The sequence below is a fragment of the Pseudochaenichthys georgianus genome, chromosome 10, assembly GCF_902827115.2.
Source record: "Pseudochaenichthys georgianus chromosome 10, fPseGeo1.2, whole genome shotgun sequence".
Lineage (NCBI taxonomy): Eukaryota > Metazoa > Chordata > Actinopteri > Perciformes > Channichthyidae > Pseudochaenichthys > Pseudochaenichthys georgianus.
The window spans coordinates 39,565,490-39,593,169 of NC_047512.1; the positions used below are offsets into that span (position 1 = coordinate 39,565,490).

Genomic DNA, 27,680 nt, shown 5'->3' on the forward strand with positions numbered 1-27,680 from the left:
CTGCCTCCGCCTCTCTTTCCTGGTCTATCATCCACACCGCTGTTGTTGCAGCCATTTTACCGTGGAGAGTCGGCACAGCAGAGACCGGAGGATGCCGAAACAGCGCAGTTAAAAGGTAATTCCGCTTTTTTATTGATCACTTTCATTAACATAGGTATCCTTCATGTTTCCGATCCCGTATATAAGACGGATAATGTCCCGCGAGTTGAGGGGCAGCGGCCAGAGGGGTGAGGGAGCCTCCACAACTAGCTGCCCAGACACAGGAAAGATTGCAGGGAGAGTGTTTGGTGAGCAAGGGTTGTCGCTGCCAGTTCACAAGTCCTTGTGAAAAATGGCGACGTCTTTTATCAAAACACTGAAGAGCTTCTTCCATTTCAAGTGTTCTGGTGTGTATTCAACTTGAGTGTTATTGGCGCGTGTAGGGGGCGCTCTAGAGTAAACTACGTAGGTTCGCGCTATTATTTCAGCTAGCCCTATTATTGGCTAGTATGTTAACTATTTAGTGTTTTTATATATATTTTTCAAAATGCAGTGACACTAAAATATAACATTTTGTGTGTGTTAGCTTTGTTGACCTGTAATCTCAAATGTCTTTTTGAGTAAACAAAGAGCCAGTGTAAAATAAGGCGGAGGAGCTCATTGTGACCAGTTGGCTAGCTAGCTAGCCTGAGTAGGGTGACCAGGTGCCAGAAAGCCAGAAGTGGAACAATGTGGGACACGTAAACTGTGGGGGGGGGGAGGGAGGAGAGAGACACTATGGACGCTTGTGAACTGTCAAGGGGGGGGGGGGGACCTGACAGAGGTCCACACTATGGACCTCTGTCAGCGCAACTTACATGATGCCGTTTAAAATATATATCACATAAATCAGATTTTAGAAAAGCGTTTTAGCCAATCAAAATGAAATATGCGTGACATCGTCTCAATTTGCGGGACGCACCAAAAGTCGTGGAAACGCTGTGCGGAACATCTGGTCACTCTAAGCCTGAGGTGTAAAATGGTAGTTCAGTGAAGTTAAATGCGAAACAAGTTTTGTGTGTTCCAGGACAGCCTGCATGTAATGCAAAGTGAATTTGGGCCTTTATTACCCGGGCAAGTTTGACCATGGGATCGTTTGCGTTTATTTGCATTGCTTCACGCAGCTGAATTCATCTGATGTTGGCTACTAGAATGTTTTAGATCATATTGCAGCAAACAGGTCAAAAGGACACATCACATGATGCTGATTTGTAAAAAATGCTTTTTGTTAGGGTTTGTCCGTAAAACCTCTTTAACCTGTTATCCCCGAGAGGACCCTAATCTGGGTCTGGCGGGTAGTTTTTTCACAAAAGTGTGTCTCAGGTAGGGCTGGGCGATTTGGCCTAAAAATAAAATCTCTAACTAATGGACAATTTTCGATCTAAACCTCGATTTTTTTCTGTTTTTTTCTAAACAAACCAGACCAAGGCAACATTGAAATACATATTTTCTTTATTAATACAATACAAATAAATGAGATTACCGAGTAGTCTAGGCCTATGTGAACAAATCAGTTGTTCAAGAATAAAAATAAATAAATAAAAACAGCACCACAGCACTTGGCTGTCATTAATGTGCAAAGATTTTTTTTAAATCAAACTGAAAAAAAAATCTCTTTTAGGCCATCCCTGAAAAAACTTGTAAAATGAAATGCAACAAATAATACATAATGATAATGAAATGAATAATAAAAAAATACCCTCAAACAAAATAACATCCCTTTAACTTTCTAGGAAGTTGTCTCCAGGTTTTTCGCGAGGAAGACAAGCCGGTCTACTGCCTCTGGCTTGAGGCATGCTCTTTGGCATGTTACAATGTTACCCCCGTACTGAAAACCCTCTCCGAAGGGGCACTTGTGGCAGGAATGGAGAGATATTTCTTGGCCATATTACTCAGTCTTGGGAAATTAGCTTCATGTAGCTTCCACCACTGCAGTGGGTCTGTATCAGGGTCTGTCTCAGAGACGGCTCTTTTAAGTGAACGACGGGAGCCGGCTCTCGTTTTTTTTTTTTTTTTGCAGAGGGATCTAGATCGGCATGAAGGCACATTATGCAATGTGCACATTATCCCGCTTATTACACATGGCCACATTCTCAATAAAGTAACGACATGACTCCAAATATTAATTGAAATGCTTTTATGGATTTAGAAAATGATTTTATTGATTTAAAAAATAGTTTTATGTATTGATTTAAATTGACATGCATCCGCTAAGAAAAGTAGTCCGTTGTTACCGTTTGAACTAACGTAGCAACGGCAGAAACTGCTTCGATAGTGTTTTTGAGGAGCTTTTTGATTACACATTTGAAAATATCGTTGCTTGCTTTAAAAGTAGCACAATTAATTATGTCAAACCTTGGAAAGTATCTAGATATCCCTGCCCTAATGCTAAAGTAACTGCACACTGAATGTGTCACCGTTTGATGTCTATGTCTGGACCGCTGCGTAAAAAGGAGGGTTTCTGCCCCATTACTTCTCTTCTTACTTCTATAAGAAAAAAACACTGAGGTCGGAGATCTCTTTTTGTCCCCCTCTTCTCCCCGCTGCAGCCTAGCAGCTGATCTCAAAGCACGCTCCCCTCTACTGCAGGGGGGCGTGGTCAGCTGCAGCTCACAGAATCAGCCCCCTGCAAAAACAGCGCTGGAAAGAGCAAATGGAGCGAAATGAGACATGGCTAAAATGCAAGATCTGTTTGGTATTTTTGAAAAAAAAAATATATATACTTTATATAGGTCGATACAGTAGCCCCCTTTTTTTAAAATAGTTTTTATAGGTGTTGCTATCTGTTTTGTGTAGCGTGGTTCTACAAGCAAGTCAATGCATTCATTGGGTGGTATCAGAGAGTTACACGGGTCTGTAAATGCAATGAAAACAATTGGCCACAGCAAATCATTTATATTAAACATGTCATTTTTACTTTTGAATACTTCAGTACAAAGGATGTATTGAATAATTTAAGTGATATATGTGTACACAGAGCTGCTGATCGGGTAGTCACAGGCAATGTGGCTGAGTTTTGTGCGCGTTCTGGAAAGTGAGAGTAAGCTACTACGGAGTCCCTTAAAGCAAAACAAATCTACAGAGTCTAGAAATGTTTTTAAATCGTGATTTTTCGGTTCAGCCATTTCACAAACCGTAGGAAAGTAAAAATGCAAATTAATCGTTACAACCGAAAAAATCGTCCAGCCCTAGTCTCAGGGCTTCTTAATATTTATAAACCTATTAATGTGTCATACTCACTTATCGGTTAGAAACTCAGCTAACTGAAGATATGAACCATTTTTACCGAAACAAAGCACAAGTCTCACAAGAAGCGTCTAAATGAGGCCTGAGCGAAAAACTGCGAACACAGTTAGCACAGAACTCGCGGTATAAATACCCTTATTACTTATCGTAACTGCACATCCAATCCAGCGATTAGCAAGCTCAGATTCCACAAATATCAGTATCATCTCAACCTGCCCTGAGCCTGTTTTTCAGGTCTCAGGCTCGAAAATGACATTCCCAGAACAAATTACCATATCTTCACTTCTAAAAGGGGTAAATTAATAATCTTTTTTCTCAAAGCAAGGTTATCCGGGAAGGTGCGATCCGATGGCGTGGATGTGGAGGCGGCTTTTTTGCCTGCAGAGTTTGCATGTCACCTTGCGGTGCTCGTCCTGTACTCGCTCAGAAAGATCCCACACTTTGGACTTCCTACCCGACAAAATTAACTTAAAGACTAGGCACAACTCTGAATTAAAGTTTGAAGGGTTTTCCGGCAGACTCGTACAAGCACACGCACCGCACAGATATATTTTGTTGTGTTTTTTTTAGTGCTGTCAAAATTATCGCGTTAACGGCGGTAATTAATTTTTTGAATTAATTGCGTTAAAATATTTAACGCATGTGCAGAATGACCCGCCCCATACGTGCCACCAGTGGCAGCGCCAGGGTATGGCTGGGGTAGGCTACACCCATACCAAGAAATGGCTTAGCCCCACCATGAAAAATGATGTTAAAGTAAGCAAAATAAAGTCTGCCAACTCACGCGGAGTAAATTGCACAGACAGCAGTTAGTAAGACTGATTTCAGTAGCCACGGTTTTGCCAAGGAGTGATCGTCTTCTCAATAGAACATCTTTGATAACGGCGTGGTGTTGTTGCAGGAAGTCGCGACGGAGAATACCTTTGCTGTAGTACAGGGGTGCAGATAACTGGTACGCAGGTTATGTGCGTAATCTGAAATGCGTACCGTCACTTGTGTCACAAAGCGCATTTGCGTACCGACGTACTTGTGAAGCTTTTCCAGAAGGCGGTTCGATCACCGAACGACAGAGTCGGTATCCGTGTGCACAGACAGGGGGCTGCTGTTAACGTCGGTCTGTACAACGGAATTGTGCCAAAACTGCGAGGGAGACTCCCCGCGCCCCCCCCCTTCACTGGAGAACTGCGCTAAAACAGCTGATCACAACGTTCACACTCTGTGGTCACGAAGTACTCCACTCCACTACTCCACTCCCCCCCCCCCCCCCCCTCTGTCGACTTTCCTGAAGTACTCCCCCGTTGATAGAAATCAACACGTAATGAATTAAGACCCCACGGTTTGATGATTGATAGGTGTGTGGGTTGTCTTTCATTTTGACACACAGAAAAATGTTATAATAAACATAGATACTGTATGTTAAATGGATATATCCGCCTTCTTTCATTTATCTTTCCATTCCCACAACAATTTACATAAAGAAATGGCATATTTTGGACATAGTTAGAATGGTGATTAATCATGATTAATTAATGTTTAAGCTGTGATTAATCTGATTAAAAATTTTAATCGTTTGACAGCCCTAGTTTTTTTCCTTCGAGTAATAGACAAATGAAAAATGTGTCGACAATTTTTTCGCCAACTAACATTTAGACTAATTGGGGGCAGTCCTATTATTTACATCATGCCACTTCAAAAATTAGTTGGCAATGAGTCAAATGCTGTTTTAAAGAAAATGTGTTGCAACACTTCATGCAAGCCTCACATTCCGGTAAGAACGGAATGCAGCATGCGGCAAGCATGGTACTAACTAAAACTACACGTAGATAACCCCACAATAACGAGATGGCCAGATTACTGCTGTTAATAGCAAATTGATTTGGTTGGCCTTGTTGTACCCTATAATGGTGCGTTTCCACTGCAGGCCTCGCTCGGTTTGGTTAGGCCTTATTAGGCCCGGCTCACTTTAATGCTGCGCTTCCATTACAGTTTAGGAACTGGGGCAGTTACTATAGTAACGCAGTGTAGGCGGAGCCGTGACGTCATCTTCAATGAGAGCCCCAGAAAAACAACACAGCCGTTAGCTCTTAGCACTCAGAGCTCACAGCTCCTCATATCTGTTCAGAAACTAGACAAAAGTTAAGTACAAACCACACACTGCCTGTGTCATGGCGAATACAGTCGCTGGTTTATTTATGTCTGTATAGGCCGTTGTTGTGAGTGTGGGCGGTCGGAGCATATATAACGTTAGCTTAGCCAAGCTACATTTAGAAAACACGCATTTTAAAAGGGTTTTTCGCCTGCCGTCTGTCTGCAGACTTGTCAAAGCATTAATTCATGGTTTTTTCTAACCGGTATCAGTATGTTGTTACTTCGGCATCATTTTGAAACGTGTATTACAATTAAATCACGGTCAAATATGTTCATCTTGTTGTAGTTGTAGCCCCCTTGACAGCGATTCTCTCTCTAGTTTAGCATACTCAGCCCGACTCAGCCTGGTTGTTCCTGGCCCTAGAACCACGATTTAGTCGGGCCAGAAAAAAGGTGAAAAAGTAGCCCCGGTCCAAAACTAGGCCAAGTGGAAACGCAACCAAAAACGGGCCCCGCACGGTTCGGCATGCTTAAAGCGAGCTACCCGCTGCAGTGGAAACGCGCCATAAGTTCGCCATGCAGCTACAAACAAGGCCGTGTTGATTGTTTTTACTGACCAATAAAAAAAAAAAAAAACAAGGCGTTTGAGGTTAATCGGCTTGTAAAAAGAAGGCAAACTCAAAGATAGACTGGGAGCCTTTATTAATCAATATAGAAGCAGTTAATACGTTTAAACAGCAGCATATTTGTGTGATTTACAGATGTATGCAGATGAGGCTTTACCAAATGCAAAACAAATAAAAAAGGGTGGTTCTGTTAGAGAAGTGCTCCTATGTAGTTCAACATTTTTGTCATTGTGAGGAAAATTTGGTAATAATAAAATAAAAAATAATTTGGTCAGACCAATAAGAATTTGGGCATAAGAAGCAATGGACCGTCAAGAAGGTTTCAACCCTTCTATAAAGAGATACTTCTCATTCATGTTTGGGAACTTTATTCTCTGTTTCGATCATGATATCCATTTTTGCCATTAATAAAACCCCAACAGATGGCCAAGTCCATAAGCCTACGTTGTACCTGTGGCTTAGTACATTCTAGCGAATAACAGTTGAGACAAGCATGTAACTGCCATCTCAAAGTAGCAAACAAAAGTCAGATGCTTTCGAGCACATCAAATCAATATGTTAGGCTCAGTATTTTCACAAATTACTGATGTCTTATCTTCAATACACGTCAGTTACAATGTGTTGTGCACAACCTCTGCCCAGTAATGGTATAGCGCACCTGTAAATCCACCAAGCATGAGTCAGAGTTTCTGTTAGGGCTGTGCGATTATGGCAAAAATCATAATCACGATTATTTGGGTCAATAATTGATATCACGATTATTTTGACGATTATTCATTGACCATTTATTGAACTTTAAAACAAATAATATTTTACCAATAAACGAGATCAACAAATATGTTGGAGCGCACTTCCAAAACCATACTAAACATATATTATTAATATGATGAATACAAATAACTTAGATCAAAATAAATTAAATCAAATATGATGCAGTGCACTGTCACAACCTACTGAAAACTTCTTAACATATAGCCAACATTTTGGTACAACCAGCCAACATATTCAACATATTCCACTCAGTTAAACGTTGAAGGCTGGCCAACCGTCATGGTCCAGAAGTAACAGGAAATAAATGTTGAACTACAATTTAAGACCAAATAAAAATGTTTAGGCCACCATGGCAAATGCTGGTAGGGCTGCTCATGTCATCTCTTAAAGATTTTTTGCTAGAAACACTAGCCTGTTTACATGGTCTGGTTTCAGAGATGAGCGCAGGCAGGTGACAATATTGCCACCTGTACTGAAGACCCTCAGCCACGCCCCGACACATGGGGTGACGCCGGCCAATCACAAAGCTTTGATGCGTTCAAGTGCATTATTCTGACACAGGAAGATTATGTTACAGGACATTAACGATAAAACAGAATATTGTTGTTCTATTTTTAGACACATCTCGCGATCGACTGGTTGGGCACCCCTGGGCTAGACCATAGGTCTGTTGTGGTAGCAAAGTAGTCAGCTGAAGCCACATCTCTCTCAACTTCCCCACGGCATTTGTCATATAGTGCAGGCAGCGCAGACCGGCTGAAATAATACCGAGATGGCATCGCGTAATGCTTGTCCAACGTGTTGACAAGTTGCTTAAAGCCCTGGTTGCTAACAGTGCTAACTGGGCACATATCTTTAGCGATGTGAAATGTAATGGCAAAGTACTTGCAAATAGTGGAAATAGTTTTACCCTTCTTTTTAACGAGTTGCTGCTCTTGTTCTGACATCTTCGCTCGCGCTGAACACTCACAACACATGTCACTCCCACGTGGCCGAGTGGGCTTTTAGGAAGGGGCGTACCCAGCAAAATAATCGTATTTTGTCAATTATGCTGTTTTCATAATCGTCGCAAGCCATAATCGTAATCGCGATTAAAATACGATTAATTGCACAGCCCTAGTTTCCGTTACAATTTTCTTTTGCCGGTCAACATGTCCGTTAAAGTTGAAATCTTCCGGACAAAATGAGAAAAGTGCCAGTCAAAGGTATTCTTTGTTATTTATTGATCTTTAAAACAAATTGATAACAACTCGATATTAATCAAACTAATTATAGTGTAAGTATAAAGTAACTTCGGATAATAACAAGATAATAATAATAAACGGAGCCTCTCTTTTCCTCTCCCCCTCTCCTGACAGCCCGTCAGAATCAGTCTCATGCAGCTTGCTGATCCATTAATGAGTGACCCGAAAGTAAAGAATAAACATATTTATAACTAGTTTAGGTAGTTTGAGAGGTTTTTAAAATAGCTAAGTGCTAATGATATGACTGCCTGCTTATCAAAGGACACCTAACCAATAAGCGTTGCTTGGCAAAGTATATTATGCATTTGTTTACAAATGTCCCCGTCTGGCGGTTTTAGGTATAAATGCTTTAACTGTTTAAGTGTTGTGCCCTTAACCTGTTAAGCCCCAAGTCTGTTTTCCAGGTCTCAGGCTCGAAAATGACATTCCCAGAACAAATGACTATATCTTCACTTCTAAAAGGGGTAAATTAATAATCTTTTTTTCTCAAAGCAATGATAAACCTGTGAGTTGGATGTAAAAAAAGTCAGAATCAATATAGATTTTTATTTTAATTTTTAAATTGGACCTATCATGCTATATTTGAAAAATATATTGTCGGGCCATACCTATATAAAACATGTATGTGAAGTTTTTTTTTCAAAATACCAAACAGATCATGCATTTTAGCCATCCCTCATTTCGCTCGATTTGCTCTTTTCCAGCCCTGTTTTTTCAAGGGCTGATTCTGTGACGTAGCTTTTAATGCAAATGAGCTGCAGCTGACCACGCCCCCCTGCAGGAGAGGGGAGCATGCTCTGAGATCAGCTGCTGGGCTCTCAGAAGAGGGGGAGGAAAAGAGAGGCTCCGTCCTCCGTGTATTATTCTTATATGATTATATAGTCATTATTCATTTTTTAATAGCTCAATAAATAACTAAGAAGACCTTTCACAGGCACTTTTCTAATTTTGTCCAGAAGATTTAAACTTTAACTGACATGTTGACCGGCGTAAAAAAGTGAAAAAAACTGAAACTCTGCCGCACGTAGGGGTGGGTGATATTGAAAAATATATTATCACGATATTTTTCAAGCAGTATCACGACAGACGATATATATCACGATATATTTTTTTCATGTCGGTTATTATGGTTATTATGGTTCAGAAGAGCTTTATTTAACAGCTGGTCTTATGTTTGTGACCCCTGTTGTTAATTGATAACATTACATTACATTAATTGATAAGCCTGAAACATGCACTTGTCAAGCTTCAGAGGCAAATTTTGCACATATGACAGTAGCCATCGATCAGCTTAAGATAAGATATACTTTATTGATCCCAAGTTGGAACATTTGCGTTACATCAGCATTTGTAACAGTTGTAAATATGCAGTGGTGTTTATTTGTAATTCATTTAGTATAATCACACAAATTCTGTGTTTTATATTTAACAATTCTGTTTTCTTTATTTATTGATTGTTCAATACCTGACAAGGCCGGCGATGAAATATCTACATACATCTTATAAGAGTATAATACATTATGTATAATATCAGTTAAAATAAGTGCTTCAACATAGTTAACATTGCTGGAGATATGCACAAATATTGATAGATGTCTTGTAATGCACTATTGAGGAACCTGCGACCCAAGTTTTTCATTCAATGCACACTATAGTTGTGTAGGCCTATATGATATGTCAATAAACCTTAGAAAATCTTGAAATCTTGAAAGGGATGTGCAAAATAGTCTTTAATTAACTATTAGTAGAGAATAACGAGTAATGAATATACTTTATAGGGATCCTATTAATATCTAATAATAAAAATAATGAAATTCAATAATATGCTTTAACCACTAGGTGTCCCTTTTTATATTAGGGTTGCCAGAAACTGACCATGATCAAAATCGATTATTCGGCAGCCCTGGCGAATAATAATCGATTATTCCCCTGCTGCGAGTTTTGATCGCACAGTGATGATACTTATATTTCTAGAATCTGTGGAATCTCAGCTTGTTGATATATTGTATATGCAGATCCGATAAGTAATAAAGTATTTGTACTAGGGTTGCTCAATTAATCGTATTTTAATCGCAATTACGATTTTGGCTTGCAACGATTATGAAAAGAACATAATGGAAATAAAACTTTTCTTTTTTTTGGGTTTTTCAGTTGAATTATACAGGAAGTTCAGGTAATCAACTGTTAAAAACATACTGTTCACTTTTTGTTTTTCAATAAATGAATGTTTTCAAAGAAAATGGATAATCGTTTTTAATAATCGTGGTATCAATTATTGACCCAAATAATCGAGATTATGATTTTTGCCACAATCGAGCAGCCCTAATTTATACCGTGAGTTCTGTGCTAAGTGCATCAGCATTTTTTCGCTCAGGGCTCATTTAGACGCTTCTTGTGAGACTTGTGTTTGTTTTGGTAAAAATGGTTCGTATCGTCAGTTACTAGGGATGCTCCGATCGCCAATTTCGGGGCCGATCGCCCGGAATCAGTATCGGCCGATACCGATCACCGATCCGATCGAGTGGGCGGGGCCTAAATGGACGTTTTAAACATCATTTTAAATCTTCCATTTAAAGTGATGTTTAAAACTCAGTTAATGGGGCTCATTCACTGGAGCTTCCACAAACAACAATCAACTTAATTATTACATTGAAATGATGTACATTATTCAAGTTTACATTCACTTTGGATAATAACACGGGAGATATTAGCGGAAGCGCTCTCTGTTCCTCTCTCCCTCTCTCTCTCCCCCCTCTCTCCCTCTCCTGACAGCCTGTCAGTATCTCATGCAGCTCACTGATCCAGTAATGAGTGACCTGACAATGAAGAATACATATATTTATAATAATTAGTTTAGCTTGTTCCAGAGGTAGATAAAATAGCTAAGTGTGTTAGGTCTAACTCTTACGGTACGTCCACACAGCAGCTTTTCAAAAATCTTGAAAATCTTGGAGCTGGGCGTGTCTGAAAGCTTGGAGATTTTTTGCGACCAACAACCAATCACATGAATCTCCCGCCCCCGACATACAAAGCAAAAAACCCCGGGGATTTTATGCGAGCAATATATATATATCAGGGTTTCCGTTAGCCGGTAATTATCGGTTTTTAGCTGGTAACATTTATTGAAAACCGGTAAATTCAAAACCTGCCGGTCAAAATGTCTGGTGATAAATAGGGATGCTCCGATCGATCGGCCGTCAGTCATTATCGGCCGATATTCACTCTTAATAGTTTGATCGGTGCTCTCTATAAAGGCCGATCAGGAGAGCTGGATCTGATCGATATGGACATAAACGCGAGTGAAGTATAACCGGACGCGAGAGAAATCAGATCAGCTGCTGAGTCTGACCGAGACACGCAGCTCTGCATAATCACCTGAAGCCCCGCCCTCTGTTTAGCGAGCTGCAGGAGCTGCTTGAGAAACTGACGGGCTGTCAGGAGAGAGAGAGAGAGGGAGAGGGAGAGGGGAAAAGAGAGGATCCGTTTCTCTCGTGTTATTATTCAAAGTTAATGTAAACTTTTGAATAATGTACGTTATCTACTACAAGTAGTTTGTTTGAATGTAATAATTATGTTGTTTGTTGTTTGTGGAATCATTTATTGAAAAATGAATCTGAATTTTTCGATCTGTTACGATTATAAACTGAAGCAATATAAAAATGAGCCCCGTGAACTGAGTTTTAAACTGAAGCATATCCGCTCATAGTCCGGTAATTACCTGCTAACGGAAACTCTGCTACACAACTCTTATTATTATTATTGAAATATAACCGGTAAGTTTCAAATTTGTCCGGTAAAATAAATTCTGCCCGGACATTTGACCGGCGAGAAAGAATCCTAGCGGAAACCCTGATATATATATATATTAGAGCCAGGACTCGATTAAAAAAATTAATCTAATTAATTAGAGGCTTTGCAATTAATTAATCGAAATTAATCGCATTTTTAATCGCATTTTTAAAAATCGCATTTTTAAGCACAGGGCCATCTAAGCTAATGTACAGATGGCCCTGAGCCCAATAGAGATTGCCCTGAAAAATGCACGCGGACGAAATGGCACGAAAGGGTTTGGGGGGGCCTCCGTCCCCCTAGACATTTTTTAATTTTTGCAGGTCTTAGATGCTGTCTGGTGCATTCTCTAGACTGAATTATAAGATGAACCACCACAATATTGCATCGCAATTGCATAGCGACACTTATTGTGTAGGTGTCTTTTAATAAGCAGGTAGTCATATCATTAGCTAGAACTAGCTGGATCTGATCGATATGGACATAAACGCGAGTGAAGTCTAATCTGACGGGAGAGAGAGAGATCAGCTGCTGCTGACGAGTCGAGACTCGACACGCAGCTCTGCATAACCACATGCAGCGGTGAGCGGAACAAAACACACACTTCAGGTTAGAATATCACATGTAGCTATTTTAATTACCTCTCAAACTACCTGAACTAGTTATACTGTAGATATGTTTAGTTTTACTGTCGGGTCACTCATTACTAGATCCGCGAGCTGCATGATACTGGCATAATAGATTGCAGCAGGTGAGGCTTCATTGCCCGAGCTAAATGCTAGATGGCCCCGGGCCATCGGGCAGTCCTTAATGTCGAGCCCCCAGTGAGCCAGTGAGTTGGTTATTCTCTCAGACGTGGACTGACTTACCCTGGCCCTGAAAGCAGTCGTCTGGTTGAGTGTGGGTTGGGTCAGGGTGTGGTTCCTTGCACTCGGAGTTGGGCTAACGTCCACGCTAGCTGCTACATGCTAGCTGCTACATGCTTTGCATTTAGGTGATACTTTAGGCTTGATGAGCTGCGGTGATATGCACATTACTTTTTGCATAATTTGCACACAACCGTGCTCTTGTCGAAGCTTCCATCCGTCCGTTTTTTAAAACAAAATGTCCCATCCACGGGGCCGACCAAAGCGGTCTCATCAGCTTGTTCGTTCATGTTTGACTATTGTTCACCGGGGTTTGTTGTTGTTTGAAGTCCCATGCTGAAGTCATGAACGTTAGTTGGTGCTCCAGTATAATCGGTACGCCTGAAACTCATCCAGTGAGAAACGTTCCGCTGTGCAAAAATAAGTGCGATTAAAATGCGTTAATTTTTTTAACGCGTTAATTTTTGTGTAATTAATTAATCTTAATTAACGCGTTAAAGTCCCGGCCCTAATATATATATATCAGTGTGCGAAAAAGTACACGTCCCACCGTCCGGGACGTGTTATTTACAATATCGGACAAGTAGATCTTTCAATTGACTTGTCCGGCGGACAAGTGACGTTTTTCGCCCCGCTTTATTGACAAATTATTGATAAATTCAGTTTACAAAAGGCAGAACTCATTCGCAAATTGTCCGTGTCCGCCATTGTTCGTTTAGAAATGTTAGTTTCGGTTCTGCTTGTCGATTCATAAGGAAATGCATCTCGCCGCTTTCTGTACAGTTAGACGGGGCGGGCGGGAAGTGTAGCACAGTGGCCGGGCTGGGAAGCAAAACTCGGTTCTGAGTAGGAACAAATAACAATTGTCCGCTCCCCAGATTAATAAGAGTTGTGAGGACAGGAGGCGAGGCCGAGCCCCGCGGACCGCAGCTCTCTCTATGCTCCGTATCAGCTGATCGCTGCACGGTGCAGCTCAGCGTCTCTCTCTCTCTCTTTCTACACACAGCGGATCCGCTGCCCGTTTAACAGCCTCATCTTTGTCAAACTTTCTTATGTTCTTTCTCTAACACGTAATGAAGGTTATTAAGCGTTTTAGCTCCTGTGTTGTTAATATTGACCACCTTTATGAAGTGAAGCAGCCTCCCTGTCTGTGTCCTCGCGCTGTCCTCACAGTAAGGGTAACATTGTATTGTCACTGGCCACACCATTGTAACCACTGGCCCGGAGCATTCGTCCACCAAAAAAAAAATCGACTAATAATGAAGAAAATGTGTTGCAATAATGTATGCACTACATTACTACTTGTACTACAACATTTTAATCATCAGTTCTTCCTCATTTTCCTCAATTGTTCATATTTGGTTTATTAAAATAATGATATTGTGGTCATTGTTAAAAAATATCTGCTATTATTATGTGTATTATTATTTGTATAATGCACTTTCTGCCTTCCTGTCATCAGGAGTTAGACATGTAATGGCTATATGTAATTGATTAGATTAGAACCTTCATTATCCTAAACTGCTGGGACATTTCGCCAATACCTTTATATTGTCTACTCTTCACTTACTTGTCAGCATAGGTCGGCATTGATGTACAGAGCCGACAGAAGACCTTGTTTATACTGGCATCATATTGAGAGGTGCAGCCAGTGACGCGTCCTGAAACCAGGAAGTAAGCTGCTGGTTCCCTCCACAAAAAGCAATGTGATTTCTCCACAGGGTTTTGGAAAATACCTGGAAATAAGGTCTGTGGAAAACAAACCTGTTTGATAAATGCACGTTTTGTTCAGCCGGATAATCTCCACATGTCTACCCTACTTTTATAATTTTCGAATCATAAATCTAATTGATAGATTATAAAAGGGTTTTAGGACGCGGCACTGCAGCCAACTCCCTGTCACTCCTTTAACTCCTCCGGTGACTTTCTTTTATTAGAAGATTGTTTTTTGCCCGGCGCTTGGCCGGTTACCGCTCGTATTAAAAACATTTTGGCGAATGGTTAGGTGGTGCGATAGTCTGTAGTGAAGAAGGAGCGCCCTCCCGCTCACGGGAGCCTGCTCGCGCTGTGCTCCGCAGCAAACAGCTGTTTGCTTTCCCCCCCAACAACGACAACCGACTCACGAAACGCTATGTTGTAGCGTTGATAAACGAAACAATTTAACTAAATTGCTAGTCAAAATATCAATACCACAGGACATTTTTTTTTACTTTTGACAGGGGCACAAAGGCCACTTTGGCCGTGAATTGCATTTTTTTTAACAGGGCATCACGGCCAAAGTGCGGGGCAGTCGTGGCCGTCGTGAAATTCCCACCCTGGTGTGTGTGTGTTAGGGCTGTACCCGAATATTCGACTATTCGAATATTCGTTCGTTGGCCAACTATTCGGGTTTCAATTTCATTATTCGGATATTCGTTTTTTGTTTGTTTTTTTCAAAGAAAAAAATATTTTTAAAAATAAAATATTTTTCAAACAAATTAATATATTTTTCTAAATGTATGCTATTAATAAAGGCGAATTGCCATATTCTTATACTATATTTATACTTTTGAATTGCACTGTTAAAATGCGGAAATATATACAATCTCAGCCTGTGCTCCTGACATTGCGTTCACTGTTCACAGTCACGAACGCAAACGGCACGCTTCACCTCGCTTCACCTCGTTTCACCCATAAAATGCCGAAGACTTCAGCTGTGTGGGACCATTTTAAATTGGACGACGGTAAAAAGAAGGCAGTGTGCCAAATATGTGATAAGAAACTGGCCTACCACGGTGGCACAACAACTCTGAAAAGTCACCTGGATGCTGTAGCCTAGCTTAGCTTAGCTGTTGTGAAGTTGCCATGATGAAGCTGCTTTATCCGCCGTGTAAACAGTAACGTTAAACATGATAAAAACGTGCACTTACTTTGCTTGGAAAATAGTTGCAAGCAAGCAACCGAATTGTTTTTTTATATTAGTTTTTTAATTTTATCAGCATAGTGAAAATAATAGGAGTAATGTGGGAACATCTGGGGCTAAGGCAATTATTGGCATAAAGTTGAGTAGCTCAGCCTAATAATTAGGGTTGGGTACCGAGAACCGGTTCCGGTTTGGAACCGGTTCCAACATTTCGATTCCAACGGCATCATTTAGAAATGTGAATTTCGGTTCCGCTTTTCGATTCCTGAGGAAATGTTTCTCGCCGCTCTCCGTAGCCTACTGCATGACTGCAGCGGGGCGGGAAATGTAGCGTTGTATCTACATTTCCTACAGTGTAACCTGAGACCAGGGCCGGCCCGTCGCACTGGCATTATAAATGTTCGCCTAGGGCGCCAGATCTGTGGAGGCGCTGCGCTGACAGCTCTGGGAGGGAAAACAAATGTTTTGACCGTTGGTGCTCATCCTAATTTTCGGCCTTGATGTAACAATATTCATAATTAAGTAAATGTAACATCCTTTTCATCCCGGTTACACTTTTCCTTTGCCCTGTACGATGGGCGCTGCAAGTGATGAAAATGGGGGATGTTGGCTTATCTGGCAACCGCAGCTCACAGCCAAAGTGCGCGTGAGCAAGGGAGAAAGGGAGGGTGCACTGGAACCGGCGCTGTTGTTATTAGCATCTGGTGCTAGCTGCTCTAACGGATATAAGAAGAAGATGTTTCTACAATGATGTGGAGGGAGAGTCCTCTCCAGTCAGACTGAGAGGCTGATAACTTCAGCTCAGTGAGGTAAAGGACTCTGAGGGTTCAGATGGTTCACTTTAGTCTAAGTTATCTCAGTGGGTCTCAAACGTTTTGATCACAATTTATGTAAACACATATTTCCAAGGCACTCTTTTATAATTATTGGGATAAAACAGGTTTGAAATCATTCCAATGTAAACTATAGGACAGTAAACCAGACATATCGTTTTAAACTGGAGATAAAAAAATATGCATAAATAAAATAGTAAAATAAGATATGAATGAACAACAAAAATAAAATGCGTTACATGTAGGATATTTGTTATTTAATTATTAAAATGTAAACCGATCTTCTTCATATGAGTGTTTAGAGTTGTACCCCCTAGATCTAGTCTCTAGTAATTCTGCGTGTGCACCAGATTGAAGCATTTTACTTCAAAATGTTCAAACCTTTCTTCCCGGTATGCCTGAGAGGCAGGTATGCTTGTTTTTCTCAACAAGAACTGTTTTTAAAAGTTGAACTGTTGCACTGTTGTAGCTTCAGTGGTTCTCAGGTTAAAGTTACATAGCAGTGAATATAAACAGACTGATTCATGTGAATATTACTTTAAACTAACCTGTGTAAAAGTTTCTCGAATAAATGTAATATTTTTGGTGGAAGAAGCATGTATCATTTTTTTACCCTGCCCCTCAAAGAATCGGAATCGAGAAACGTTAAGAACCGGAATCGAAAAGTAGAATCGGAATCGTAGAAATTCAAACGATACCCAACCCTACTAATAATACATTGTGGCCAAAGGTGCATCCCCACGCATCCCAGCCATCAACATCCTCAACAATACAGCAGACCCTACAGTTAAAAAAAACGATAACGGAGAAAAGAAAGATAGAGATAACAGATGCCATAGTACATTTCATCGCTATGGATATGAGACCCATTTACATAGTCGAAGGCGAAGGCTTCAGAAAATTAATGAAGAAGATGGAGCCCGGCTACACTGTCCCCAAACGCTCCAGTATTTTAGATGCCATGTCTCTGAAGTACAGCGATCACCGAGACCAAATTGTAACTCAGATTGAAAACTCAACTGCCGTAAGTTTTACAACGGACATTTGGACCACCTCGGTGCGTATGGAGGCGTATATGGCTGTCACCTGTCATTTCATAACTCGGGAGTGGAAACTCTGTAACTTTGTTTTGGAAACCAAAGTAATGGAAGTAAACCATACGGGAGTAAATATTGCAGAACAGCTTGGAGAAGTGGCGGACGCCTTTGCCATTCCGAATTATAAGCGAGTAGCCGTTGTCCACGACAATGCCAGCAACATGAAGCTGGCAGCTGAAATATGTGTTTTGTATCTTTGTTTGACTGTTCAGGTTGTAAAATGATATAGACGGAATGTGGAACCAGATTTGGTCCCCGGGTGCTGCGCTGGGTTAAATGCAGAGGACACATTTAGTTTTAATGTTTGCGAGTACTGATACAATACATATAAATCGTAATAGTATGCTCTATCTGCGCTTCTGCTTAACAGCGTGTTGTCAGGTGTCTCGGATTCGGAGCGTGTTATGAAACCTTTTGGGAAAAAAAAAAAAATGTGAAAAAAAAATGTATTAAAAAAAAAAATACAAATCTCTCCGCACCGAATATTCGCTGCTGATTACTACCGAATATCCGGAGCCCGAAAAATGGTATTCGGGACAGCCCTAGTGTGTGTGTGTGTGCGTGCGTGTGTGTGAGTGCGTGCGTGTTAGAGCGAGCGTGCGTGGTAGAGCGAGCGTGCATGGTAGAGCGAGCGTGTGTGTGTGTGTGTGTGTGTGTGTTAGAGCGAGCGAGCGTGCGTGCGTGGTAGAGCGAGCGTGTGTGCGTGTTAGAGCGAGCGTGTGTGCGTGTTAGAGCGAGCGTGTGTGTGTGTGCGTGCGTGCGTGGTAGAGCGAGCGTGTGTGTGTGTGCGTGCGTGGTAGAGCGAGCGTGTGTGTGTGCGTGCGTGGTAGAGCGAGCGTGTGTGTGCGTGCGTATGTTTCTGGAAGTGAAACGAGGCAGCAGGAAAAACAGGTATTTTGTGAAACAGAAGAACAGCTAAATAAATGCAACGGCCTCCCAAGAAGAGCTCGCCTCTCTCCAGTCATTTAAGCTAAAGTGGGTTATTGAACCTGAAGTTTGTTGGTTCTGCCCTGGGAGACGACAGAGAGTCGTCCCCCCCTGTTTCCTCGACTACGGTCTGGGAGCCGACAGGAAAGTTCAACACACAGATGGCCAGTCCGCTTCTTTGTAGCATATTATTTCGATGAGCAGATCGCCACAGGGCTTTCAACTAAAGACACAGCCACGCAAAAACTGCGGCATTTGTACAGCTCCTTATGGGTACTGCAATTTGTGAAGTGCTTTCCTCTGTGGTGAAACGATCAGCACTGCACCACGGAGGAAAGCGGCAGAAAGTCGCCTGGAGATAAAGAGAGCGGGGCTGCGTTGCGTGCATGGCTTCCTTCTGCAGGTAACAGTGAGACGCACTCTGGCGGCGGTCTCGTTCAGGATCTGAAAATAAAATGTAAATATTTTGCACACTTATTCCACTAATTCCTAGTGTGCCACTGGTTACGGTGCCAGGGGTTGCCGACCCCTGCCATAGACAACTAAACCAACCAGCTCTTTTCACCGCATGGCTCTGTGCCAAACCTCGCAGTTTAAAAAAAAAAGCAGATCGCTCTTATGCACTCAAAATAGCATTTGCAAGTGCCGAAGTACGAAAATTGTGACAGTCTTTTCTACCAGGAAGCTATTTAGCTTCCCTGGGTTCCCTGGTTAATTTATGGGAGATTTCAGATAGATTTTAGGTTTTTTTTATTTTCCTGGTCTTCTTTACAAATCTATTGATGGTTTTCTGGTATTTAGCCACATGAGAATGGATTAGTTCCTTTTAACTCTATACATTTGAAAAAATACACTATTGCAAGGCTCACTAACTTCCCTGAAATATTTGAGCATTACAGTTTATGTGAAATGTTACTCAAATGTGGCTTTCACACCAGCGCTTTTCCCTTTCTACCTCCGAGCGGGAGCTTTTCTGGTTCAGCTCCAGTTTCCCTTTTCTGCTCCCGCTCTGTTCACACCGCCCGTCATGACGTCACCGTTTACGTGCCTGCTTCATAAAATCCAAACCGCGCGGAAATCCCTCACATCGACAACTAGGGATGTCCCGATCACCTTTTTTTGCTCCCGATCCGATTCCGATCATTTGATTTTGACAATCTGCCGATACCGATTTTTCCCGATCCGATCTTTATGCAATGCATTAAGACAAAAAAAAGGTAACCGATAACGGCTGGTCATCCAACGCGATGAATTCAGCTATCTTGGCTGTAATTTCTTTGGCCTTTTCACTGTTCTGGGGCAGTTTCTCCTTCCTTTTAGAAGTGTTGGTTGTTTCAGTGCTGTTACCTGAGTGGCCGCTGTGTACTCGTCCTGTTGTTGTTAGTGTTTGTTTCTCAGGTGGCGTATTAGATTGGTCGTGTTCAACGTAGCTCCGTTCTTTCCACCACGCGGAACCTCCGCCTTGCAAACATTGCATCTGGCTGTTACACTGCCTTCGCTTTCAATTTTATAATACTTCCAAACTCCTGACATTTTCTCTGTTCCGACTCCCGAGTCACCAGCTGAACGTAGCCTCTCGTTAGCTTACTGCTACTATTAGACACTGCGCCCACTCTGTTGCCAGATTTGAGAGGAATAAGCAACCAGGTCTATGAAAACAAGCCCAAAGAAAGCAACACATACATGATGTCCTCGGGATGACTTTAAGACGTGGACATGGTCATTTTTGTTTTGTAACATTAAATAAAAATAAAAAATCCCGATCCCCGTTTTTTTTCCTCCCGATTCCGATCTTTTCAAAATCACGTGATCGGCTCCGATCCCCGATCACGTGATCGGATCGGGACATCTCTATCGACAACAACTAAATAAAACGTATTCAGTTTGAGGTTTTCCATCGTTGTGTACAAACTGGATAAAACGCAGGCATTTTGTTGTTGTTCAGGAGGTTGATCCCGCCCATGTCCCTGCCCCCGCCTCGACGTAAGAGAGACGTAAGCGACGTAAGCGAGCTGGAAGTGAACCGGATTCCGGAGCTAAGAGGCAGCCTCTGCGGTGTGAACAGGAAAAAACGGTACTTTTCATGCTCCAGCTCCGAGCCGGAGCTGAAAACGCATTGGTGTGAAAGGGGCAAAAGAGGAGTAAATAGTTGGCCGCCGTATAGCTCAGTTGGTAGAGCTGTATGTACTGGGACTAGGTCCCCATGTGGAGGACCAGGGTTAGAATTGGCCTGGGACCATTTGACGCCTGTCGTCCCTCGTTTATAGCTTTCATAGCTGTTACTCCAATAAAGGCACTGGTTGCCCGAACTTTTTATTTGTATTTTGCTTTGGATCTTCGCTAACATTTTATGCAGATTTGTTCTCTGGTGAATTTGTTGTCTGTGGGACAGTATATTTGGGGCCACACAGAAGACTTAACCGGAGATTGTAGTCTTGGTCCCAGAATAAATACACCCCTAGTCTATTGTCCTATTTTGGTGCTTTTTTTCAAATAATATTTGGCAATTGTCTTTTTCTTCATTGTCAAATGAGCTAAGGGCGTCATCTCTTCTGTCCCAAAGGCACTGTTTGCCATGGTAGCTAAAGAGGCTCATTTAGATAAAGTTTATGAAGTGAGAGATGGTCCCACTGGTAACAAGCCAGCTGGGGTTGTTCTCTCAGCAGATTTGGACCTTTGCTTTTTCTTTATATTTTCTGGCTTTGTAAGGTGTCTGGTTACACTGCTGCTGACACTCACCTAGCTTCTCCCAGAGCACTAATCTAGCAATTTAAAAAAATCCCCAGCCTTTGTGTTCACAGCTGCAGTACACGTTCATGTTTAAGAAAATAAATCATGTGACGCGTATCATTAACATCTTGCAGTGAACTCAGAGGCAGAACACACTTCAGTTTCTTGATCAAGTTTAACATGTTCCAAGTCAGGTCAAGGTCACAGCAGTCGAACCATACATTGTTTGCATATGAACAGTTAAGGCTCTCAGAATAGATGCAACAACAAACGGATTAGTGCGAGTTTTGTTGCTACTATTGCTACATGTCGTCTCTGGAGGACCGTGTGTGCATTTGTTTCCCTATAGAAGAAGATAAAACTGATTATAAGATGTGTGTTTAAAGAGAGGCGTCTACGTTTCTTAAATTCCAAACGATGCATACGGACTTGTTAAGCTCAAACTGGTCAGCTATGGTTGTTCTGAGTTTAAGGTAACCAAAGCAAAGGTGTCACCTTTCAATGTTAAAGCGCTAATGGCAATGCTCCAACTAGGCCCGTCACGATAATTAATTTTGTTGGACGATACATTTTCCCGGAAATTATTGCGATAAACGATAATATTGTCGGCACCATTGTAAGACCATTTTAGACCACTGACATAATGATAATATATAATAATAATTCAAGTACATCCTTTCAAACAGAACTTTTTTTATTGAACATTGCAAATGAAATGTGAAATAATATTCAAATATATTAGATCCGGGACTCGATTAAAAAAATTAATCTAATTAATTAGAAGCTTTGTAATTAATTAATCGAAATTAATCGCATTTTTAATCAAATATACATATTTGACCTGAGAACAGTGAGAAGCAATTTTCACATGGATTTTACTCCAAGTGGTCTAAAGTCCAAGTGCATGACATTAAGGATTTTGGCCCATCTAAGCTAATTTACAGATGGCCGTGAGCCCAATAGAGATTGCCCTGAAAAATGCACGCGGACGAAATGGCACGAAGGGTTTGGGGGCCTCCGTCCCCCTAGAACATTTTGATTTGTGCAGGTCTTAGATGCTGTCTGGTGCATTCTCTAGACTGAATTATAAGATGAACCACCACAATATTATATTGTACAATTTCAATTTTATTCTTCATTTCACTTGTTTGTTTGTTCTTGTTTGTGTTTGCTCGCTTGCATGCCCGGCATAGCTATAAGAAATACTTAAGTTGTTGGTCAAAACACTTTCCATCTGATGAAGGCAAATGCCTTCCCAGATAGAAAAAAGTAGAAAACATTACATTCAGTTATAACTGCCAAAACAAACATTATTTACACTATTATGGCCCCTGTTAAAAATGTTTGTAATGTTAACTACTGTAAGTTGGTCGAACGAATGCCTCCTCATCCGGAAGCTGACCGAGCAGACCCGAGCAGCAGTCGAGAGGAGCCGAGCGCATCCGCGAAGCACACGTCAGAGTTCCCGTTAGCCGGCAAATCTAAATATCTTCGGTCAAAATAATTTCCCTTTTAGAGCAATACCGCTTCAGTTGCGCCACTTATGTGACAGACAAGAAGAGTATGTGACAGACAAGAATAGTCAACTCTAATGTCTAACACTTAATGTGGAGAAAGAGATGTCCTGGATGGGTTGATTGTGCGTTGATCTGTTGGTAATGCCTCGGGGTTCCGGTGGGCATGTAAACAAATGCATAATGCTGCGCTATACTTTGTGGCCTCATCCAGTTGCATAGCGACACTTATTGTGTAGTTGTCTTTTAATAAGCAGGTAGTCATATCATTAGCTAGAACTAGCTGCATCTGATCGATATGGACATAAACGCGAGTGAAGTCTAATCTGACGAGAGAGAGAGAGAGAGATCAGCTGCTGCTGACGAGTCGAGACTCGACACGCAGCTCTGCATAACCACATGCAGCGGTGAGCGGAACAAAACACACACTTCAGGTTAGAATATCACACGTAGCTATTTTAATGACCTCTCAAACTACCTAAACTAATTATAGATATGTTTAGTTTTACTGTCGGGTCACTCATTACTGGATCCGCGAGCTGCATGATACTGGCATAATAGATTGTCCGATCGGGCAACCAGCAGGTGAGGCTTCATTGCCCGAGCTAAATACTAGATGGCCCCGGGCCATCGGGCAGTCCTTAATGTCGAGCCCTGAGTCGAGTGCAATCCAGTGAGCCAGGGAGTTGGTTATTTTCTCAGACGTGGACTTACTTATCCTGGCCCTGAAACCAGTCATCTGGTTGAGTGTGGGTTGGGTCAGGGTGTGGTTCCTTGCACTCGGAGTCGGGCTAACGTCCACGCTAGCTGCTACATGCTTTGCATTTAGGTGATACTTTAGGCTTGATGTGCTGCGGTGATATGCAAATTATTTTTTGCATAATTTGCACACAACCGTGCTCTTATCGACGCTTCCATCCGTCCGTTTTTTAAAACAAAATTTCCCATCCACGGGCCGACCAAAGCGGTCTCATCAGCTTGTTCGTTCATGTTTGACTATTGTTCACCGTGGTTTGTTGTTGTTTGAAGTCCCATGCTGAAGTCATGAACGTTAGTTGGTGCTCCAGTATAATCGGTACGCCTGAAACTCATCCAGTGAGAAACGTTCCGCTGTGCGATTAAAATGCGTTAATTTTTGTGTAATTAATTAATCTTAATTAACGCGTTAAAGTCCCGGCCCTAAAATATATTAATTATATATAATAAATTAAATTATACATTTTTCAGAGAGAGAGAGAGAAGAGAGAGAAGAGAGAGAGAGAGAGAAGAGAAAGAGAGAAGAGAGAGAGAGAAGAGAGAGAGAGAGGAGAGAGAGAGAGAGAGAGAGATCCCCCCCCCCCCCTGGGCTAGCCAAGCCTGGGAGAATGCAGGGTAGGAAGCCCTTTCTATATTGTAGAAAAAAAACAAAACAAAGAACTTCTTAATGTTCCTTTTTGTGATTCCGTTTAACTAACTGAGGAAGTCTTCTTGTATTTCCTCCAGGAATAGACACATGGCTGACGCGGCGCGAGGTCCCACCGTTGGCAGGCCATTGGCATTTGCCAATGAAGAACGGAGGGCGGTTCATTCCTGGACCCGGATCTCTTCAGCGGGGCACAATGTCCTGTTGGATGCTCTGAAGATCCTCAGTCCGATGTCCCGTGACCTCTCAAGCAGTGAGGAGCTGGTAACCTTCCTGCAGGAGCTGGCTGAGGAGGGCCATAAGCCCACTGTTCTTCGTAGCAAGGATGTATACAGCTACCGCTCCAGCACAAACCAACCGCTGACTCAAGACATGCTGAAACCATCCAACCGAAATATGAGACCCACCGCCAAGAGACGAGGAAGAAAGGCCGTGGCCAAGAAGAGCGAGGTGCACCCGTCATGGAACATCTCCGACATCCCCAAGATTCAAGGGGTTCGTCCTCCAGATCTTCGAGTAGATCATCGGGCCATCATCGGTAGCAGGACACCTAGTCGGACTGTAGAAATATCACAAGAGCTGCAGTTGCGACCCTGTCTCAGACTGACCAACATTGAGGGCCTGACTCGCTTTCATACAGCCAGACTCCAGATACACACTTCCTGGGACTCATCATCTGAGGCTCCCTCTGTTGGTTTTTTACAGCAACAGTCCCTTCCAGCGCTTTCAGGAATACCTTTGCAGCCTTCTCAGAATGGTGGTGGGGCGCCCACCAAAGCTGTGGCCTTGTTCAGCCAGAAGAGCCTGTCCTGCCCAATCCGATTGGATGGCGCCCTTATTGGAGATTCTGCACCGGTCTTCTACACAAACGGACGGGCATTCCCAGAGACTCACACAGCGATGACCAGCAATGGCTGGAGGAGCGATGGCCTTCATCGAAATGGTCGTGGCCCCAAGGAACTAAACCATCCGACCCGTCAGAGAAACGGTTGGAAGAACAAAAACAGTTTGAGATGGAAAGTGATAAAGGTGGATGAATCTCGCTCTGTGGCTGATGCCCGCCGAAAAGCACAGAAGCTCTTACAGGTCAACCTATCTCCTGTGATTCAAATCCAACCACTCAACCATTTGCTAAGAGACTTCAGATACCAGATTAAATGACAATTTACCCCAAATCAACACACATTGTTTCCTTTAACAGATGTTGGTGTTTTACATCATTAGCCTGTACCTGGCTGAGCCTCAGTGTTCATAGCAGACGTCTTACATGCGCTTTCATTATCTTTGCTGAGTTTTTGGAGGTAGAGAAGTCGGTCTGTCTGAAGTCCTGGTTCCTGACGGGGACACTTTACAAAGCATTTGAAGTTTGGTAAAGATTTGGGATTTGATAACTGGGAACTTACTGTTGGTCGAATGCTGGTACATATTTACGGTCTACTTTAGTTTACACTAACCTCCTTCAACCAACCATCATTCTGCTTTGAGTTGACCACCTGCTCCAATGTTGTCAATTATTTTTGGGATGCAGCATCCGCTGTGACTCTTAAGTCAAAAGTAAATTTTCTGCCCTTTTTAAAAGGGTATTGGGTGCTAAAAGTTCTTTTGAAGAGTATTTATAACTAATTTCATGTAAAGTGCCGTTTGTTGGAAAGCCTTTTTTACTTGTAGTGCTCCAAACAGTGCTGTCAATATTCTATTGACTGCCAGGATGAACTGGTGTATGAGCAGAGCGAGACATTTCTTCAGATGAGCAGAAGTGGTGGTTGGTTGGTTGTTCACAGCAAAGCAAATAAATTAAAGGCGGGGAAAATAAAGAGAAGTGTTTAGTTTGTCTTCCTTTTTTGTATTGTTGGTGTTTCCACTGGAAATCAGGAGGCTCTGACAACGAGTACAGCAGGGAATCAAACCTGTGGCCCATACAGAGATACCTGAATGATTTGTTTGAACTTCACTCCTTCACAAAGTGTTCCTTTTTGGTTAAGTATTTTAAACTGTTGGGTGATTTGATTTCTTACAGTAACATCACATGACTATGGAATATGGAAAAGGACTTTGGCCTCGTTAAACATTTGAATGACCAAATGTATCTTCAAATCTTAATCAAAATATTGAATGTTTAAGAATTCTTTAATTGCATAATTGTTCTCCTTATTCGGCTGGATCGCTGAATTATTTTTTAAAAACGAGTACAAATTATTTATTTACAAATATTTTTCTCTCAAAATTCCATGGTATGACCAAGCCCCCTTCCATATTTGTTATTGCATTATCTGAATACATTTCTGTACTTTTTAAGGCAACTCAATTTGGAGCCTAGATGTAAATCATTTGTTTGGCCAAATAAAAAACTTGTGCGGTGATATTCGTTAACTTGAGCTACACTTTTGTTTCCTGAGCATTTCAATTTGAAACGGCAGCATCAGAGAAGTTTAATCTCCCATCATAACTTATCCCTGTGTGAGTCGGTGGTGAGAACACCCACACTGGTTTTCTCTACAGGTGCTAACTTCACAACATTGGTGCCGAGTTAAATGACTGGCACAAGAATGTCATCATGTTTCTGTTTTTGTAGTTAAAATTGGAGCAATTGGGAGCACTGACTTCCTGTGAGGTGTTCATTAAGGGGCTGATGGCGCTGCTGCCTTCTGCAGGTTGGGACAAACATGCCAAACCATTAACTTTTATGTCAACATTTGTGAAAAACTCCTGTGAAGTCCCCTAAAAATATGTCTTAGCAATGTTGTAATTCTTAGTCCACTTACTAGCTTTGTCTCTGACATTTTGCTGATATCAAGACCATTTAATGTGAATGAAAGCCCTGGAAAAAGCCAGTAAGGACACATGGAATATAGGATTTGTAATGTCAGTTTTAGTTTCTTTCCAAAAAGAGAAGATAAATTATAAAAAATATATTTATTTGCTTAAACCACCAAATCTTCAAGTAGTCAAAAAAATAAATAATCAGATTTGAATAGGAAATCTTAGCTTGCTGGTGTGAAGTTCATGCATTATTCAGAAATTGGCAATCTGCTCTTCTGTTTAGCTGTTCTGGTAAATATTACGTTCTGGAAGAGTCACTCGTTTCCCCCCACCGATCTGTCTGTACGAGTCATGTCCATTCCCACTGACAATTCCCTTCTTTCTGTTAGTCTTGTCTGTGCAACACTTAATATTGTATTTCATACATGCTCTTTGAAAACTGTTTTTATTCAATAAAATCGATCTGAAAAGAAACATGGTTGTCTTTCCCCCCCATCTACAACATTGTTCATAAAGGGCCTATCCTTCAGTTTCGAATTTATTTAATTTAATAAATGTAATTCAGTCAGACACCTCACGTGTTTCTTTGACATGTTTATTAGAAGCATCATATGCACATGCACCCCTGCTTACATTTAGAGTGAAGGGACGAGACAATCCTTGGTTTTCTGCTGAATTATCTAGTCTCCTACATGAGAGAAACAAGGCCTGGGCAAAGGCTAGGAAATCAGGCTCAGAGGTAGAATGGCTGCGTTTTAGGCAGCTAAGAAATAGCTTCACTTAACATGTCAAAAGTGCTAAATCTAAGTATTATCTGTCAGTTACCACAAAGAATCTGAACAACCCTAGAAAATTCTGGAAAGCCAT

At 41.6% G+C, this 27,680-nt stretch overlaps 1 protein-coding gene across 1 annotated transcript; it reads left to right on the top strand.

Moving 5' to 3' along the window:
* On the top strand, window positions 1–27,287 carry ccdc71 (coiled-coil domain containing 71). The gene is made up of 2 exons (XM_034093128.1): window positions 1–115; window positions 24,134–27,287. The coding sequence occupies exon 2, from the start codon at window positions 24,144–24,146 to the stop codon at window positions 25,212–25,214; it is 1,071 nt and encodes a 356-aa protein (XP_033949019.1). The 5' UTR covers window positions 1–115; window positions 24,134–24,143; the 3' UTR covers window positions 25,215–27,287.
* Window positions 27,288–27,680: the final 393 nt, after the last annotated feature.

Excerpts from the sequence above, each read along its gene's own strand:
- ccdc71 (XM_034093128.1), top strand. The coding sequence starts at position 24,144 with ATGGCTGACGCGGCGCGAGGTCCCACCGTTGGCAGGCCATTGGCATTT.